The following is an 18,523-nucleotide window of genomic DNA, read 5'->3' as shown; positions in this document are numbered from 1 at the left end:
GGGGGGGGGGGGGGGGGGTGAAAGTTACTTCGCGTGGAAAGTTCAACGTTTCTGAACAGGGAAAGGTGTAGATTAGTACTTCATATTATACATGTATAACAGAAATAATACGTTTATTTTAAAACTATGATTGTTAATAACTTTTTAACGAAAGATGAGCGACGGCTAAAACCTGTTGGAAGTTACTTAGGGTCATGACCTTGACAACATATGTCAAGGTCAAAGTCATTGGAGGGAATTCCCCTCATAGACACATTTACCAATGAAACATATTAGCGATAGGTTTGAATTTTTCAGAAACATTGTTGAAAAGGAACGGTAAATAATTTTTTTCAAGATTGTTCTTATTAGAAATATTATTAATATGGAATTTAATTCTTGTGAATAGTAGAAAAAATAAAATATAGAGGATATCCGTTTTTTGTAAAAATATATTGATGGCTTCTATTAAATTATTTTGTTGGAACGTTGGATGACACAATCTTAATATTTTATCCTCCTTTGTCTCCGATTTTAGCTGGCATCGTAATGGAGGATTTGGAAACAAAGATTCTTTCAACTATAAATGTTGACATTCCAATATACCAACGATATGTAGACGATATATTAATAGCAATCCCTAAATTGGATATTAAAAAAGTTTTTGATACTTTTAACTCGTATAACGAAAGAATCAATTTTACTATGGAATGTGGTATTGATGGTTGGATGAATTTTTTAGATGTTAAAGTAGGTGTAGAAAACGACAGAATCATTTTTGATGTGTACAAAAAACCTACGAACTCTGGAAGATATCTTAATTTCTTTTCGAATCATCCAATGTGTCATAAAAAAGGCGTAATAATTTCCTTGATTGATCGTATAATATTATTGTCGCATCCGAAATTTCATTCTAATAACATCACAGAATTAATCAGAATATTAATCGGTAATGGATATCCTTTAAAATTTTTGTTTTCTTGTATTAATGATAGAATTAATAGTTTAAAATATTATAATATCAATAGAAATAGTATTATGAATAATGGAATAAAAAGAAAAAATAATTATTTGGTAGTGCCGTATCACAAAAATGTTTCAGAAAAGTTTAAAAACATCATTAATATTCCGAATACGGATATTGCCTACAAACCGATTAATAATCTTAGTAGTATAATTAAAACAGGAAAAGATAAACTAGATAAGTTCGATAACACTAATGTTGTATATAAGATCAATTGCAAGGATTGTGATATGACTTATGTCGGACAAACGAAAAGACGACTAAAAACGCGATTAAAAGAACATAGGGATGGTTGGAAAAGAATTAATAATACCTCTGTTGTAAGCAAACATCAAGTAAATTGTAATCATGACATTGATTGGGATAATACTGCAATTTTAGATAATGAACCTATATATTTCAAAAGATCAATTTCGGAAATGATTCATATCAAGAATCAAACTAACAGTCTAAATTTACAAAGTGACACTGAAAAATTGCCACAAATGTATTATTCTATCATAACAAACACACACCAAGAATCGAATGTAAATCCTCTATCGTAGTTAATATTTTTATTGTTTATTTTATTGTTTTCAAGTTCATATACATATAAGAACATCGTTATAACATATCTGACTTTACTGGTGTAATGTACGATTTTTCTCTGACTTTTCACTCAAGATTTAACGAATTTTTTAACGAAACATAGGTAACTTTGCATTATATTCATCAACAAATAAATTTAGTATTTTGTAATAGTATTATCTTAATTTAATCGTTTGATTTATATAGTCTACCAACGATGTTTCTTCAAAATAATAATTCGCAATAATTGGAAGGAGAATTTACATTGAGACAAGAACGAGGGTTTATGTTGAGATTATTTTACCAAGAAGAAATTTTGTAATATGGCGAATAGATGTAAGCGAATATTGTATTATAATATGCGTATGATTTAATGTTACATTAACTTAACTATATACTGAAGATGGTCAAATTTTTATGACCGAAACGTTTAAACTTATATTTTAATAATAAAATACGGACTTGAATAAGTCCTCACAAAATAGATCTTGTGCGTGGTTTTTATGCTTTTTGATTTGACAATTTTGTTTTTGATTTAAACCACATTTTATAAAAGTGTTATATATTTTAATATTTTATCGACAACACTGTATATTACACCTCTTTTATGATACATTGGGTGATGTGAATAGAAATTGAGGAATCTGCCTGAAAAAGTGGCTTTGCGATAGTAATAAAAAATTAAACCTTCTTTCACAATATCATAGTATCTAAAAAAACTAATTTTTCCTTCATTACCAACTTCTATAGTGAATTATAATCTAGTATGTAAAGAATTAAAAATATCTAAAGTATCGTTAATGCTCTCAGATGGAACTACTAAAATGATGTCATCAACATAACGGTAATAAAATAAAGGATGGAAAGGTAGTAATCCAATTGCAGTTTCTTCAAAATCTTGCATTACAATATTTGCAACCACCGGTAATAGTGGAGATATATTAAGATTGTGTCATCCAACGTTTCAACAAAATAATTTAATAGAAGCCATCAATATATTTTTACAAAACCAATATCCTCTATATTTTATTTTTTCTACTATTCACAATAGATTTAAATTCCATATTAGTAATATTTCTAATAAGAACAATTCTTCAAAACAATTTTTTACCGTTCCATTTCAACAATGGGCGCGTTCAGCGGACTCAACAGTTGAGTTAGCGCTCGCTATTATTGGTGTATTCTTCTGGATTAAAAATTCTGATTGGATGATCTAAAAGAATACACCAATAATAGCGAGCGCTCACTCAACTGTTGAGTCCGCTGAACGCGACTATTGTTTCTGAAAAATTCAAACCTATCGCCAATATGTTTCATTGCAAGTTAGCATATACTAACACACTAAAAAATTACATTAATAGAGGCAAAGATAATTTGGAATATGAAGACAATCAAAATGTAATATATAAAATATCCTGTGACAATTGCGATGCTAGTTATGTTGGACAAACTAAGAGACAATTAAAAACTAGATTGCAAGAACATGTTTCAGATATTAATAAAGTATCAAAATCCCCTTCTGTAATAACCGAACATAGATTAAAATTGAATCATAATTTTAAATGGGATAATGTTGAAATCTTAGATATAGAACCTTCTTACAAAAAAAAGATTAATATCTGAGATGGTTCATATTAAAAAACAGACACACGGTATAAACAGACAAAATGACTCAAGAGTCATTGCCCGAAATGTACACCAATATGATACATTCCCTATCCTCTTCTTAAATTCGTCTTTGTTGTTTTTCCTCTTTTTCATCCTTTGACTTTCTATTCCAACGACATTATCCTATTTGCCTTTACAATGAGGGTGCAGTCACATGGAGTCAGAAATAACGGAACGGAACAGTAACGGAACATTGATAGAAAAGAGATAGAACAATCCTATCTCTTTTCTATCAATGTTCCGTTCTCATTCCATTCTGCTATTTCTTTCTCCATCGGGACGCACCCTGAAGGTGCTTTTTCATGCGCAGCACGCTGCAGCAGCAATTCGTTACTATTGGTTAAGAATTTTATGTAAGCTAGACGACGCACTTCCGGCGCAAAATACATTTTGCCGCAGTTCGTTGAAGTTGAACCGAACAAACAGCAAGCAGCAAGCGGCAAAATCGAGAAAGCGTACAATATGTCCGTCGTTTCATTATGAAAATATTATTTATTGCAATAAATATTAGGAAAATAAGCGAAAAATGGCTTCGGATAAGGTACGGATACATGTTCGTAAATTAGATCATTTTATACTTTATCACAAATTTGAAAAAGTAAAGTGTAAAGTATAAAATGATCTAATTTACAAACATGTATCCGTACCTTATCCGAAGCCATTTTTCGCTTATTTTCCTAATATTTATTGCAATAAATAATATTTTCATAATGAAACGACGGACATATTGTACGCTTTCTCGATTTTGCCGCTTGCTGCTTGCTGTTTGTTCGGTTCAACTTCAACGAACTGCGGCAAAATGTATTTTGCGCCGGAAGTGCGTCATCTAGCTTACATAAAATTCGTAACCAATAGTAACGAATTGCTGCTGCAGTGTGCTGCGCATGAAGAAGTACCTTGAAGGTATTCAGTTTTGACAGCTGCAAATTATCTTATTTTAATACTTCAATTATAAATAAGATGAAAATATTCGAGGACTCTTAATATAACAATAATTAATACAAATCGAAAGGGCGATGTAAGAGTCAAAAGTAAAATTTCATTTAAAAATAATATTACAATGTCAACATATTTAATTTTAAATTTGAAAAACAATGGAACATAAATATAAAAATTACTTAAAACTAAAGATATGATAAACGTTACGTAACAAGTTTCGACTCCTTGATTGAGTCCTCTTCAGACTTCAAACTTCAAAATTGTTTCTTTCGTAGATAAAATTATTATAGTCAAAATATAATATTGTTGTTGAAAGATTTGATAAGTAGCAAGTTAACAAAGTTTCTGTAAAAATTAATGCAACGCTTTACAAAATGTTATGTGAATGTTGGAGTTTTTAAGAAAACACTTACCAACAATAATTAAAAAGCAGATATAAATTATGTCCATTTGTTCGAATAATAAGTGTAATATAAAATACAGTGCAATGACAATGCGTTGTAAATGCACAGAATACTGATTTTCTGCTCATTTTATAAAAAGATGTAATTCTTATACTGCATGATAACAGACTGAACGGGAAGACAAGTGAAACGATATTGAAATATCATATTTTGTTTATATTTTGACTATTTATAATAATTTTATCTACGAAAGAGACAATTTTGAAGTTTGAAGTCTGAAGAGGACTCAATCAAGGAGTCGAAACTTGTTACGTAACGTTTATCATGTCTTTAGTTTTAAGTAATTTTTATATTTATATTCTATTGTTTTTCAAATTTAAAATTAAATATGTTGACATTGTAATATTATTCTTAAATGAAATTTTACTTTTGACTCTTACATCGCCCTTTCGATTTGTATTAATTACTTCAATTATATTTTATAACAAATTGACTCAGAAGAAATTTACACATGGACATATCACATTTTTTAATTTTATTTTTGACAAGGTAAATAAGACTTTTATATTTGTATTTGAATTTTGAACAATGTTAATTTTTACTTATATACTTTTATTAGGATCAAATATAAGACACAAATAATTATGAATGTTCAAACTTAACGTATTGTTTCCAGGAATTGCAACAATAGGAAGAATGTATAGAAAAAATGTTAATTTAATTCTAATTAAAATGTTAATTTAATTCTAAGTATAATTTTTGTATCATTGAAAATGACCCGATCGGAGTCGAAACGTCTGTTTTTCTATTAGTATATGAATTAAATAATTCATTGAATTAATTTGGCTGTGTGCCCTATTTACATTTTTTAATTGTTTTATACATATTGAGCCTTCTTATTATTACTTATATTATTTTATTTATTATTTCTTGATAATCCTCAATCTTTAGGTAATCATATATGTATATATACTGCGAAAACGAGCTAAAGTATCGCATAGATACCTGCACGTTTGCATTCTGCCGACTCTGTGACGTTTTATTTTGCTTACTAATTCTAGATGCTTGTGTAGTTATATTATTTGAATGCGGTATAAGTTTCACTACATTTCCTACTGCTTTAGTACGACCCTCTCTAAACACCATTCTCTGTCCAGGTTTTATGTACTCAGGATGTTTGATAAATCTAAAATGTACCAAGGCTTTGTCGCCCGTTCTCAGACAATCCTGGGACATTGATAAAATAGAAGCAGTTTGTCTTATACTGCCGCAATGTACTGTAATAATGTTTGTAATGAAAAATTAATTTATATGAGAGAATATAATAATCTTTCTCTCTCTCTCTCTCTCTCTCTCTCTCTCTCTCTCTCTCTCTCTCTCTCTCTCTCTCTCTCTCTCTCTCTCTCTCTCTCTCTCTCTCACACACACACACACACACACACACACACGCGCGCGCGCGCGCACACGCGCACACGCACACACACACACACAGACACATAATTACCCATTGCTTGATAACGGGAGCTGATTGTAGTAGGATGATGCAGCACCAAAATTTCGCCTTCAAATTCCCAACAAGCCTGTGGATTAAGCACAGGTGCGACCATTACCATACCTTTGCGAATATGTGACCGTTTAATCTTTTTCAAAGCAAAACTAGCCGTTTGTCCACCTCTTACTTCACGAACAGGCATCCTCTTTCGATGGATACTTTTTATGGTTATAAGTGTAAAACGACCCAGTGGATCAGGTCCTAATAGCAACGTATCATTTAACTTTATGATACCTTTTAAAGTCGTACCAGACACTACTGTACCAACTCCCTATAATTTTTAATTAATCTACATAATATTTTTTTGTGTATTGTAGAAAAAAAATGATATATTATATACTTACAGGTACAGAATATGTATCGTCTATTTGAAACTCAGCAGGTTCGTCATCATGACTAGTAATTCTCGCAGTCAGTAAATTAAGAAACATCTTGAGAAGATTTAGATTTTCGCCAGACACATTGGACACTTGAAATATTGGACATAACCTGCATGACATATATTTTTGTAATATAGACATTGTAATATTTTTATGAATATTCTAGTATGAAATTTACTTTTTTTTTAAGTGGAATTTAAATGCAAATTGGAGAGAATAAAGAACAATAGGAGTCGGGCGCTGAAAACGTTGCACGATTAAAAACACCATTAATAAGTGACAAAAATCATTTATTTGAATAATGCTTTTATAATAATAATAACGCTTTTATGTTTCGACTAACTTTTTAGCCTTCTTCAGAGAACAAACTAATTAATATAACTAATCAATACAATTTTTCAATCATCGGTGAACTCCTCCACGTCGTAATAATTAAGATACACAAGAGACAAAACTAAATGGATGAAAAAGAAAAAGCAGAAAAATTGAAAATATTTATTATTTCTGATATTTTCAATTTTTCTGTTTTTCTTCTTTTTTTGTCATCCATTTAATTTTTTCACTTATTAGTGGTGTTTTTAATTGCGCGACGTCTTCTGCGCCCGACTCTTATTGCCCTTTATTCTTTCCAATTTGTATCTGAAGTAAGGAGTCTTAATTGATTTTATTATTATAAGGTTTGAGCAGAGCCGGCCCAGGGGCTGATGTTAAAACGGAATCCCCTTCATTCATAAGAATTGTTTTATAATAGTATAGATAATAAATACCTATTTTCAATAGAAATTATTTATTGAATAATAGATATTGAATAACAATAAATTAAATGCAAAATACATACAGGGTGTTCATTTGAAAACTTTCCAGCTGATTATCTCGAAAAATATAAAAGATAAAAAAAAAGTTAAAACACGTATTCCATGATTTCGAGGGGGAAAGAGAATGGCACTCTCAATTTTTTATTTGGAGGGAGTTTTCAATGTAATTTGAAGGTTAAATTAATTTTTTTAAATGGAAATGTATATTTTTTATTACAGGATCTTATTCTACGTAAAAAAAAAAAACAAGTAACTTATGTAGGAAACATTTTTTTGTTCGATTATTATTTTAGGAGATATTTAAGAAAACAGCAATGCATAATTACTGCATAAAATATCATCATTTATTATAACAAATGTTCAAAATGTTCTCCGTTGTTTGTTAAACAATAATAAAGACGATTCTGGAATTCTGAATGAACATTTTGGAAAGTATTTGCTGGAATATCTCTACATTCTTGTATAATTCTTTGACGTAAATCGTTGATATTTTCCGGTGGAGTTTTATAAACAACGGATTTTAAGTATCTCTATAAGAAAAAAATTGAGTGGAGTTAGATCAGGAGATTTTGGTAGCCATTCGATGGCTCCTCTTCTACCAATCCATCTCTATGGGAATCGATTGTTTAGCCACTGTCGAATTGGTAACACATAATGTGGGGGGGAGCACCATCTTGTTGGAAGCACAAAAGTTCCTCATTTAACAATTCGCCATTTTCATCTTTTTGATTTTCAAAACTTTTAGTTATAAGTGCATCAATAACGTTGTTTAGTAAATTTAAATAAAGGTTGCCATTCAGTTCGACTCAAAAACTCCATCGGAAAATATCAACGATTTACGTCAAAAAATTTTACAGGAATGTAGAGCTATTCTAGCAAATACTTTCCAAAATGTTCATTCAGAATTCCAGAATCGTCTTTATTATTGTTTAGCAAACAACGGAGAACATTTTGAACATTTATTATAATAAATGATGATATTTTATGCAGTAATTGTGCCTTGCTATTTTCTTAAATATCTCCTAAAATAGTGATCGAACAAAAAAATGTTTCCTACATAAGTTACTTGTTTTTTTACGTATAATAAAATCCTGTAATAAAAAATATACATTTCCATTAAAAAAAATTAATTTCACCTTCGAATTACGTTAACCCCTTGGCTGTTTACGAGAATTTCACTATTTGGGCCAAAAGTGTGTTGAAAAAAAGTTCAACGGATTATTTTGAAAGCATGTATTCTTATGTTTTTTGGGTCTCTAATTCCAAATATGATGTCAGATTTTCAAAATTCAAAATGGCGGATCCAATATGGCGGATCAAAATTATAAAAAAAGGTCTGGATTTGCTTGAAACTTGTTACTCGGGGGGTTTTTGGGGTCGCTGATTACGAATCCGATGTCAGATTTTCAAAATTCAAAATGCCGTTTCCAATATGGCGGATAAAAATTACAAAAAGGTTAGATTTACAAAAATAAAAAATAGACAGAATTTTATCTCTATTAATTTGCAGTTATTAAAATGGAGTGTAAAATCCTATGACAGCCTCCTCGTGGCACATTCCGGGGTCGTGAATTTAATACATTTTCAATCCAATAAAGTGCGAATTCACCAGCTAATGTCAGGGTACAAAAATGTATTTATTTTCTTCAAAAATATAATATAACTATATCAATCTGTCTTTCAGTAATTCAATTCTAGGCGTAAATTTTGGAATTTTTATATTATATTAAGACCCGCAATCCAAAAAAAAACTTGTAGAATCTAAGTATGGATACACTTTTTATTTGAAAGCGCCATATTCAATCCCCCATTTAAAAATTTTTATGTCATATTCGGATTCAAAGACCCAAAAAACATTAGGGTACCGAATTGCATGAAAAACAGATCTTTTTGTAATTTTGTTTCGCCATATTGGATCCGCCATTTTGAATTTTGTAAATCTGACTTCGGATTCGTAATCAGCGACCCCAAAAACCCCTGAGTAACAAGTTTCAAGCAAATTCGGGAAGTTTTACTAGGTTTATTTTACGTTGCGGCTATAGCCGTCATGCGCATTCTTGGCCACTTTTATTTTTGCGGTGATGGGATTTTCTTTTGAGAAATAACGAACCAAATACAGCGATCGCTGTTATTTGAGAAAACAAGAAACGTGCTTTTATTAATGTAATGTCTCTACAGCACAGTATATATAGTAATTATAGAAAGTACGAAAACAAAGTGGCGCCCACGGCCTTTTGATTTAAGCGCCGCCATGCGCCTGCGACAATTCAACAGGATCGAAATAGAATGAGGCGCTATCATACCGACACTCCTTCTCGCTGAGATGAGTTCGATCCTAATTGATCCCCAGGCTATCAGTCAGCTTCAGGAATCGCTCCTTAGCCAAAGGCTTCGTGAATAAATCTGCCAGCATCCTTTCTGAGGGACAGTATTTCATTTGTAGTATCTTCTTCTCTTATAGGTCCCGAATTTGATGATAGCAAACGTCAATATGTTTGGTGCGAGCGCCGCACCTATTTGACTCGATTAATCGAATACATCCTTGATTATCCTCGTTGATAATGGTTGGGTCTTCTGCAGGGAAATTTATGTCTTTCAAGAGTTGTCTCAACCAGAGCAACTCTTTGCTTGCGTGCGATGCAGCAATATACTCAGCTTCAGTAGATAAAGCTGCGACCGATGTCTGTTTCCGACTTGACCACGCAATGATTCCGTCTCCTAGTCGAAAAACAACCGCTAGTCGACTTCCGGTCGGTCCTGTCTCCGGCCCAGTCTGCGTCTACAAAACACTCTAGTTTCATTTTATCCGCTGAAGACGAATGCAATTTCTTGTCTAAAGTAGATGCTAAGTACCGCATCACTCGTTTGACAGCCTTTCAGTCTTGTTCCGTAGGTTTTTCCACACAGCGACTCAAAATTCCTACCGCAGTAGAAATGTCAGGTCTGGATTTGGTTGTGGCTAAATACAGTAGCGAGCCTATGGCTTGTCTGTACTGTGTATTATGCGGTAACGGCACACTGTTGTCTGTACCGGAACCCAAATAGTCAACTTCCATTGGTGTTGCTGCCGGTCTTGTTTCCAGCAGTCCATTCTCTTCCAATATTTTGATGATTTTTCCTTTTTGACTAAGTAGAAACGATCCGTCTTCCTTACGTTCTATCTGAATGCCGCGATAATGGTGGGCATTACCTAAATTCTTGATGCAGAAGTACTTCTGTAGTTCTCTTCCCACTTCTCTAGTTATTTCTGAAGATTCGCCGGCTACTAGAAGATCGTCAACGTAAAGCAACACATAGCAACACTTTCTAATATACAAGCATGGATCGGCTTTTCCAGATTGGAAACCCAACTGAGCCAGCACTTCAGTGGCTCGTTTGTTCCAAGTTCGCGCGGACTGTTTAAGTCCATATAAACTTTTGCGTAATTTTAAAACCTTAAATTCGCATCCACGTTTTTGGAATCCTGGTGGTTGTTCCAGGTAAATATCTTCTTCGAGATCACCGTTTAAATATGCACTCTTCACGTCCAAATGGCGTACGTGCAAACCTTTTTGGGCTGCGACTTGAAGTAACACGCGTATAGTTTCGTGTTTAACCACAGGTGCAAAGGTCTCATCATAATCCTCCCCGTAGGCCTGGGAGAAACCTCGAGCCACTAGTCGAGCTTTATAGGTATAAACTCGACCTTCGCCATCTAATTTAGTCTTGAAAACCCATTTACAGGTGATAGCTCTTTTTCCGGCTGGGAGGTTGGTTAATTCCCATACCTTATGCTCATTAAGAGACTTCATCTCTTCTTCGGCAGCTGCAATCCATCTTTGTCGTTCTGGTGACGGTAGCTCCATCATATCTGCCCATGATGTTGGTTCCTTGACCGTATTCAGCTGCGCTTTATAAACCAATCTCTGCGGAGGCATATCCTTGTTTCCTCGCTTCGACACACGCCTGTCTGATTCTTCTGGTGTACTAGATGGTGTATCAAATTCCTCTTCTAGAACATCTGGTTCCTCTTCTAAAGCATTTGATTCCTCTTCTGGATCTCTTAAAGTCCCGTGGATTTCTTCCGGTAATTCATACCCTATGGATCCTATCTCACTACTGTGTGCCTGTTCTATTATTCTTACTGATCGGCTGATCCAAATCCGATTCGTTCTTGAATTCAGAATATGATATCCCTTGGTATCTTCATCATAGCCGACAAGTACCCCTTCTTCTGCTTTGTCGTCCCATTTTCTGCGTCTTTGTTTAGGGATGAGAGAGTAAATTTTCGATCCAAACACTCGAATATGTCCAACGTCCGGCTTTTCGCCTGTGAATAATTCAACTGGAGTCTTATCTATACTGCGGCTTGTCATCCGATTTTGCAGATACGCCGCAGTCAAAACCGCTTCTCCCCAGAAACGGTTGTCTAGTCCTGCATCTAATAACATGCATTTTGCTGACTCAGTCAACGACCTGTTCTTTCGCTCTGCAACTCCGTTTTGTTGTGGAGTGTACGGTACGGTAAGTTGGTGCTGTATCCCCTCCTTCCTTAAAAATTCTGATAATTCAGACGACATGTACTCTTTGCCGTTATCAGAACGCAGTGCAATAGGCTTCTTGCCGAACCTTACATCCATCGCAGCGATGTACTCTTTTATGACGCGAGGGACTTCATCTTTCGATTTTAACAAGCGTACTACAATAAAACGTGAATAGTCGTCTATCAGAGTTAAAAAATAGCGATTATTACTTGGAGTAGGGGTCTGCATCGGACCACATAAGTCTGAACGAATTAACCTCATCGGCTCTTTCTCTCTTCTTTCGCTTTTTGAGAATTTCGTTTGCGCTAGTTTTCCTTTAATGCAGTGTTCGCAGATAGTGTCATCTGAACATGTAGCAACAACAATTCCTGTCGCTAAACCTTCGCTTACGAGACGCTTTATTGCTGTTATATCTCTGTGTCCAAAGCGACGATGCCATTGATGAATGCAAGTTGTCACATGTGCAATTCTAGTCGACGCTTCCGATTCGGTTGTTTTCAACTTGAATAAATTTCCATCAAAATTGCCTCTTGCAATTACTTGACGTCCTCGATAAATGTGACACGTGTTTTCTTTGAACGTCACGTGATATCCTTGTTTGGTTATTTTTCTCACCGAAATTAATCCTCCGTCAAGCTGCGGAATATATAAGACATTTTTAAGTTCTATTGTCTGAAAGCGATTATTAGAAATTTGGCAAACCAGACTGCCGTCTCCAATTCCAGCTGTCTTCACTGAAGAGCCATCTGCAAGAGATACTGTATCGTTATTTTCCTGTAATACTGAAAAAAAGGATTTTTCGCTTGTCATGTGGCACGTTGCGCCCGAATCAATGTACCATGCTCCTGCATCAGTTATTTGATTCTTCTCATATATTTTAAACGTGATGTGATCATTTTTAGCACCAATTTTTGCAGCTATTAAAGATTTGCTTTGTTCTGTGTTTATATTTTTCGACTGCTGTGATCTCTTAAATGAAAAACAATCGGCCTTGACGTGACCCGGCTTACTACAAAAAAAGCATGTCCGCGTTTCCTTATTATTATCTCTTTTATTATATCTTTTTCCTTTTTCGCCTTTAGTGTTATTGTTACGGTGATTATTAATTTTATTAGGAATTGCAACTGCGGTCTGAAGCGCTACTTCAGTATTTTTCTCACTTGACTCACCACTTTCGGTGCGCCTTTGATGTTCATCTAACATCTTTCCGGTAACATACTCTATTGTTAAATCCGCCTCGTCTCTGCCTTCGAGCGCTGTAACGAGTCCGGAATAAGTCTCTGGGAGGCTTACCAGTAACACTGCGACGACTTCCTCGTCCTCGAGAGGTTTTCCTGATCCTCTTAATAGGCCTACAATCTCCATAATTGAGTCAATGTGTTCATTCATCGGTCCACTGCGATAATGAATACTATATAGTTTCCTCCGTAAATATAACCTGCTGCCGAAAGTTGATCGCTTGTATTTTTTTGATAAAACCTGTTACACATCAAATGCGTTATTAAGATGCGCGAAATGTATCAGTTGATTATCCTCTACGCTTAATGTTATACATGCTAAGGCCTTATTGTTACGCCAGTCCTCTCTAGCCTCTTCAGGCTTCGGCTTACTTACGACGTCCCACAAGTCATCGCGTATTAGTATCGCTCGTACCTTGGTCTTCCAAAATACGTAGTTTCCACCGTTTAATAGAGGAATGTTGAATTTCAGGTTATCTGGTGTCATCCTTACGAAAGGTTAGCTTTACTCTTCTGGACAACCTTCTTTGGAAATCTCCTGTATGCTTTTTCCTACACTTTTTTGCCTCAGTTCAACACTGGGCCCATAACCTGATGGGATTTTCTTTTGAGAAATAACGAACCAAATACAGCGATCGCTGTTATTTGAGAAAACAAGAAACGTGCTTTTATTAATGTAATGTCTCTACAGCACAGTCCCAGATAGCCAAGCAAGATTTAGCATATGGGACAAATTGATGCACTGCGTGTATTGTTTTCAACTTGTGGACAATTTGCTGTCATTGAAATCTAATTGAAACTGAGTTAGCATCAGGAGGGCAAATAGACTTCATGAGTTTATGAAATTGTAAGAGTATATATTGAGAAATAATAAACTCGTCACGTCGACAGCAAACTGACAGCACACCTTGAACGTAGTGAGCATTCATGATGACAACTTGCCAACAGATTGCTGAATTCTAAGGAAAACTTTACATAACGTCAGGACAACAGACAGTTTGTGGAAACACCTTGGCTTTAGTTTGGTGAAATTCAATGCGAAATAAGTGACAGCAAATTGGCAACATATTGTCCTCATTTGGCTATCTGGGGTATATATAGTAATTATAGAAAGTACGAAAACAAAGTGGCGCCCACGGCCTTTTGATTTAAGCGCCGCCATGCGCCTGCGACAATTCAACAGGATCGAAATAGAATGAGGCGCTATCATACCGACATGCGGCTATAGCCGTCATCGAGAGTCAAAGGGTTAAAAACGCCCTCCAAATAAAAAATTGAGAGTGCCATTCTCTTTCCCCCTCGAAATCATGGAATACGTGTTTTAACTTTTTTTGTATCTTTTATATTTTTCGAGATAATCAGCTGGAAAGTTTTCAAATAAACACCCTGTATATACTTTGCAATTTCTATTTAAGAAACATGATTGTTCGTATAATGACTTTTATAGTTTGAATCGTTTTAATTCTGCTTAAAAGATACAAGTTCTCTCTCTTTCCAACGTCCAAATATATAATTATCTCGTTTTAAGTACACAAGTTTTTGAGGATTTCACGCAACACGAACAAGCCTTTTGACAAACAATGGTCTAGTTTACACCTAACGACCTGACCTATACCCTAACCTATACCCCACCTAAGAAAGATCTCGTATGGAGCGTTTACCGCATATAGACCTATAATATTTTTGGGCCTAATGTAGGTCGCATGTAGTCTCACGATAGAGCCATCTATTAGTACACTTTACGCCTTTAGGCCGTCTGCTTGCGTTTACATGCGTTAAAGCTAGATAGGTCGTGCGGCCTAAGAGAGGTCAGGGATCTTGAAAAAGATCCCTCACCTAAGCGAGGTTACAGCTATTTAGACCGTCGCGACCTGTCGTGTTTAGGTTAGATTTAGAGTATAGGTAGCGGCCTAAACGTAGGATGTAAACTAGACCAATAAGGATAAAATGATTCACTGTGTTACACAGTGTTGCCATGTACGTAGCTGGAAAGCATTCAGTAATTTCTACATCTGGACAAGCTAATTTATATTCCTCATTGTACTTTCTTTTATTGAATATTATTTGTACACGCGATGTTTCATTGCACGAGGAATTCAAAATTAATTGTAACATTTTTAATTATTTATTTGTATTTGATTATTTACTTTCATCAATAAATACAATTTTAAGCTAAGGGGCCCCCTAAAAAGACGGGGCCCGGGGCTGTAGCGCCCTTAGCTCCCCCCCCTTAACTCAAGGCTGGGTTTGAGTAGAGAATTCTTATGATATATTGAACTGACCGTTCTGAGACAAAATTAGTAGCACTAACTACCACATCGTCAGGCGTTTTCACTGTAACCGGGACTTTCCTACAACCAGGAGATTTCAAAATCCTTATCAGTAGTTTTAAATTTTCTTGCAGAACATTCGGCGGACACATATCGATTTTCGTCACGACAACAAATACCGGTACAGACAATGCTAAAGCAAGTCCTAAATGTTCTTTGGTCATTCCTACAATACCAGCATTTGCTCCGATCATTAACATACCTAAAATATAATAATATTTGTATTAAAATATATCACAGGATGCTCTTTTAAATTGCATAATTGCAAATGACATCGAATAAAAGGGGGAAACATATTCATTAAGTATTATCTTTCCTGAATTTTATAGTAATAACAACAATACATTTTTACCGAAATCTGGAGCGTGTCCCGTCATTCCAAAAACAGTCGTCTTCAAATATCTCTCGTGACCAGCGAGATCGATGAATGTAATTACTTTAGAGGATTTTTCACAAATCTTGACCCAATCCAACGAACCATGCTCAGGCTTATTAACTACGTTACCTGCGAATATATGATTCTTAAAAAAATCATATCATAGAAATAAAAAGGTCAGGCCATGTTCAAAAAAAGAAAAGTAACTAATATAAAGACACTAGATCCGAGTACATTGAAAGTTCTTGATGCCAGTGCTATAATCTTGGATGTGACTAATGCAAAGATTAGGCCTGTTCTTTTTACCGAACTGGTACACAGAGTGCAATAAATTGAAGTGAAACAGATATACGTTTGTTTCATTTCAACTTATTGCACTGTATGTACCAGTTCAGACAGTGCAGGCAAAAAGAACAGGCCTATTGTCGACAATAATGTTGCCCTAAATAAGGTTCAATTTTTGTAGTTTTCATTTACTTTTCGTGGTACATAACATAGAAAATAACAAAATGTATGTTCACTTTGAACTGGCACATTTAGTAATATATCAGTTACTTTTCGTGGTCATATATTATATTAGATAATATCATTTAAAGTATTAAAGGTTTAAATTATTATGTTACATTATTAGATAATCATTTTAATTTAGAAAAGTTCAAATTTTTGGGGATAATTTTCAAAGGTTGAAATTTATTGGGTTTTCTATTTTGTGGTTAGGTAATCGTTTTAATTTAGAAAGGATCAAATTTTTGCGGTTAGTTTTCAAAGGTTTAAATTTGTTGGGTTTTTTAATTTGCGAGGATCTATTTTTGAACCTGGCTTGACCTTTCCATTTTAATGATATGTTAGGATTAATAATATATCAGTTACTTTTCGTGGTACATATTCAACATAGAAAATATACTTTATGTATGTTGCAGTTATTTTCTAGAACACTGTAATATTTTTATTGTAATCTGTTTTACTTATATGTAGGTATGTTCATTTTGAATTTGCACCTTGAATGATCTATTAGTTACTTTTCGTGGTAATGTATTAACAATTTAACTCGTGATAGTACTGCGATAGTTTTAAATATATGTACGTCATATCGGTCAGCAGTCGGTAGTATTTAAAATAATAATTTTATTTAAAATATATACGTATTTAATGAGATGAGGGGGGCAGGGGAGAGCGGAGGCGATTCGAAAATCGTCCGATACATACACTTTACGTATGTTCATTTTGAATTTGCACCTTGAATGATCTATTAGTTACTTTTCGTGGTAATGTATTAACAATTTAACTCGTGATAGTACTGCGATAGTTTTAAATATATGTACGTCATATCGGTCAGCAGTCGGTAGTATTTAAAATAATAATTTTATTTAAAATATATACGTATTTAATGAGATGAGGGGGGCAGGGGAGAGCGGAGGCGATTCGAAAATCGTCCGATACATACACTTTACGTATGTTCATTTTGAATTTGCACCTTGAATGATCTATTAGTTACTTTTCGTGGTAATGTATTAACAATTTAACTCGTGATAGTACTGCGATAGTTTTAAATATATGTACGTCATATCGGTCAGCAGTCGGTAGTATTTAAAATAATAATTTTATTTAAAATATATACGTATTTAATGAGATGAGGGGGGCAGGGGAGAGCGGAGGCGATTCGAAAATCGTCCGATACATACACTTTACGTATGTTCATTTTGAATTTGCACCTTGAATGATCTATTAGTTACTTTTCGTGGTAATGTATTAACAATTTAACTCGTGATAGTACTGCGATAGTTTTAAATATATGTACGTCATATCGGTCAGCAGTCGGTAGTATTTAAAATAATAATTTTATTTAAAATATATACGTATTTAATGAGATGAGGGGGGCAGGGGAGAGCGGAGGCGATTCGAAAATCGTCCGATACATACACTTTACGTATGTTCATTTTGAATTTGCACCTTGAATGATCTATTAGTTACTTTTCGTGGTAATGTATTAACAATTTAACTCGTGATAGTACTGCGATAGTTTTAAATATATGTACGTCATATCGGTCAGCAGTCGGTAGTATTTAAAATAATAATTTTATTTAATATGTATTTAAATGATGATTGCACGGTTTATCCGTGAGCCTGGCGCGGGGGGAACGTGCGACTCGCATTCGCCCTTCCATTTGATGTGTTGTTTTGATAACAATCCCCAAGGCTGCTTTCACTAACCGTCTAATATTGACACGTCAGATTTATAACAACATATTAATTTTTTTTCGTTAACGCGATTGCATATTATAAAACAAAAAAGTCAAAATTATTAAATAAATGAAAAACGGTAATTTTTCCTGGTAATATATTATGCGCGGTGCGTTGATGTGAGAGGGACAGCGAAATATAGACGGAGGCGATTCGAAAATCAACCAAATGTTGCATTGTCCCCCTCACCGCTCTGCGGGTAGTCGAAATGTCCCATGACAGTCGAATACAATTTACGTATGTCCACTTTGTATTGGCAACTTTAATAATTAATAATCAGTTACATTTCGTGGTAATATATTACAACTTAATAATTAAAACAGGGTGAAGGACAATGAGAGTCAATTCGTAAGTAAACAAAAAAGCGATTATAACATAAAAATTATAATATGAATTTCTAAAGAAAAAGAATACAATAAAATACTTAGCCGCTTTAGACACAATTAAAAATTAGAATATCGGTCAATAACTATAATAACTAGATTAG

At 34.1% G+C, this 18,523-nt stretch overlaps 1 protein-coding gene across 1 annotated transcript in view; it reads right to left on the bottom strand.

The window, feature by feature from the left end:
- Positions 1-18,523, bottom strand: part of GTPBP1 (GTP-binding protein 1) — a 36,056-nt gene that overhangs the window by 2,361 nt on the left and 15,172 nt on the right. The window contains exons 6-10 of the mRNA XM_018544218.1: positions 15,772-15,924; positions 15,372-15,621; positions 6,478-6,622; positions 6,086-6,404; positions 5,587-5,858 (exon numbers count right to left, since the gene is read on the bottom strand). Coding sequence (XP_018399720.1) covers positions 5,587-5,858; positions 6,086-6,404; positions 6,478-6,622; positions 15,372-15,621; positions 15,772-15,924 — 1,139 coding nt within the window. The remainder of the gene's footprint in view (positions 1-5,586; positions 5,859-6,085; positions 6,405-6,477; positions 6,623-15,371; positions 15,622-15,771; positions 15,925-18,523) is intronic.

This window comes from Cyphomyrmex costatus, unplaced genomic scaffold, assembly GCF_001594065.2.
Source record: "Cyphomyrmex costatus isolate MS0001 unplaced genomic scaffold, Ccosl1.0 scaffold114, whole genome shotgun sequence".
Taxonomy (NCBI): Eukaryota; Metazoa; Arthropoda; class Insecta; order Hymenoptera; family Formicidae; genus Cyphomyrmex; species Cyphomyrmex costatus.
Note: the sequence above shows the minus strand (reverse complement) of the source record. Positions and strands in the feature narration are given on the sequence as shown.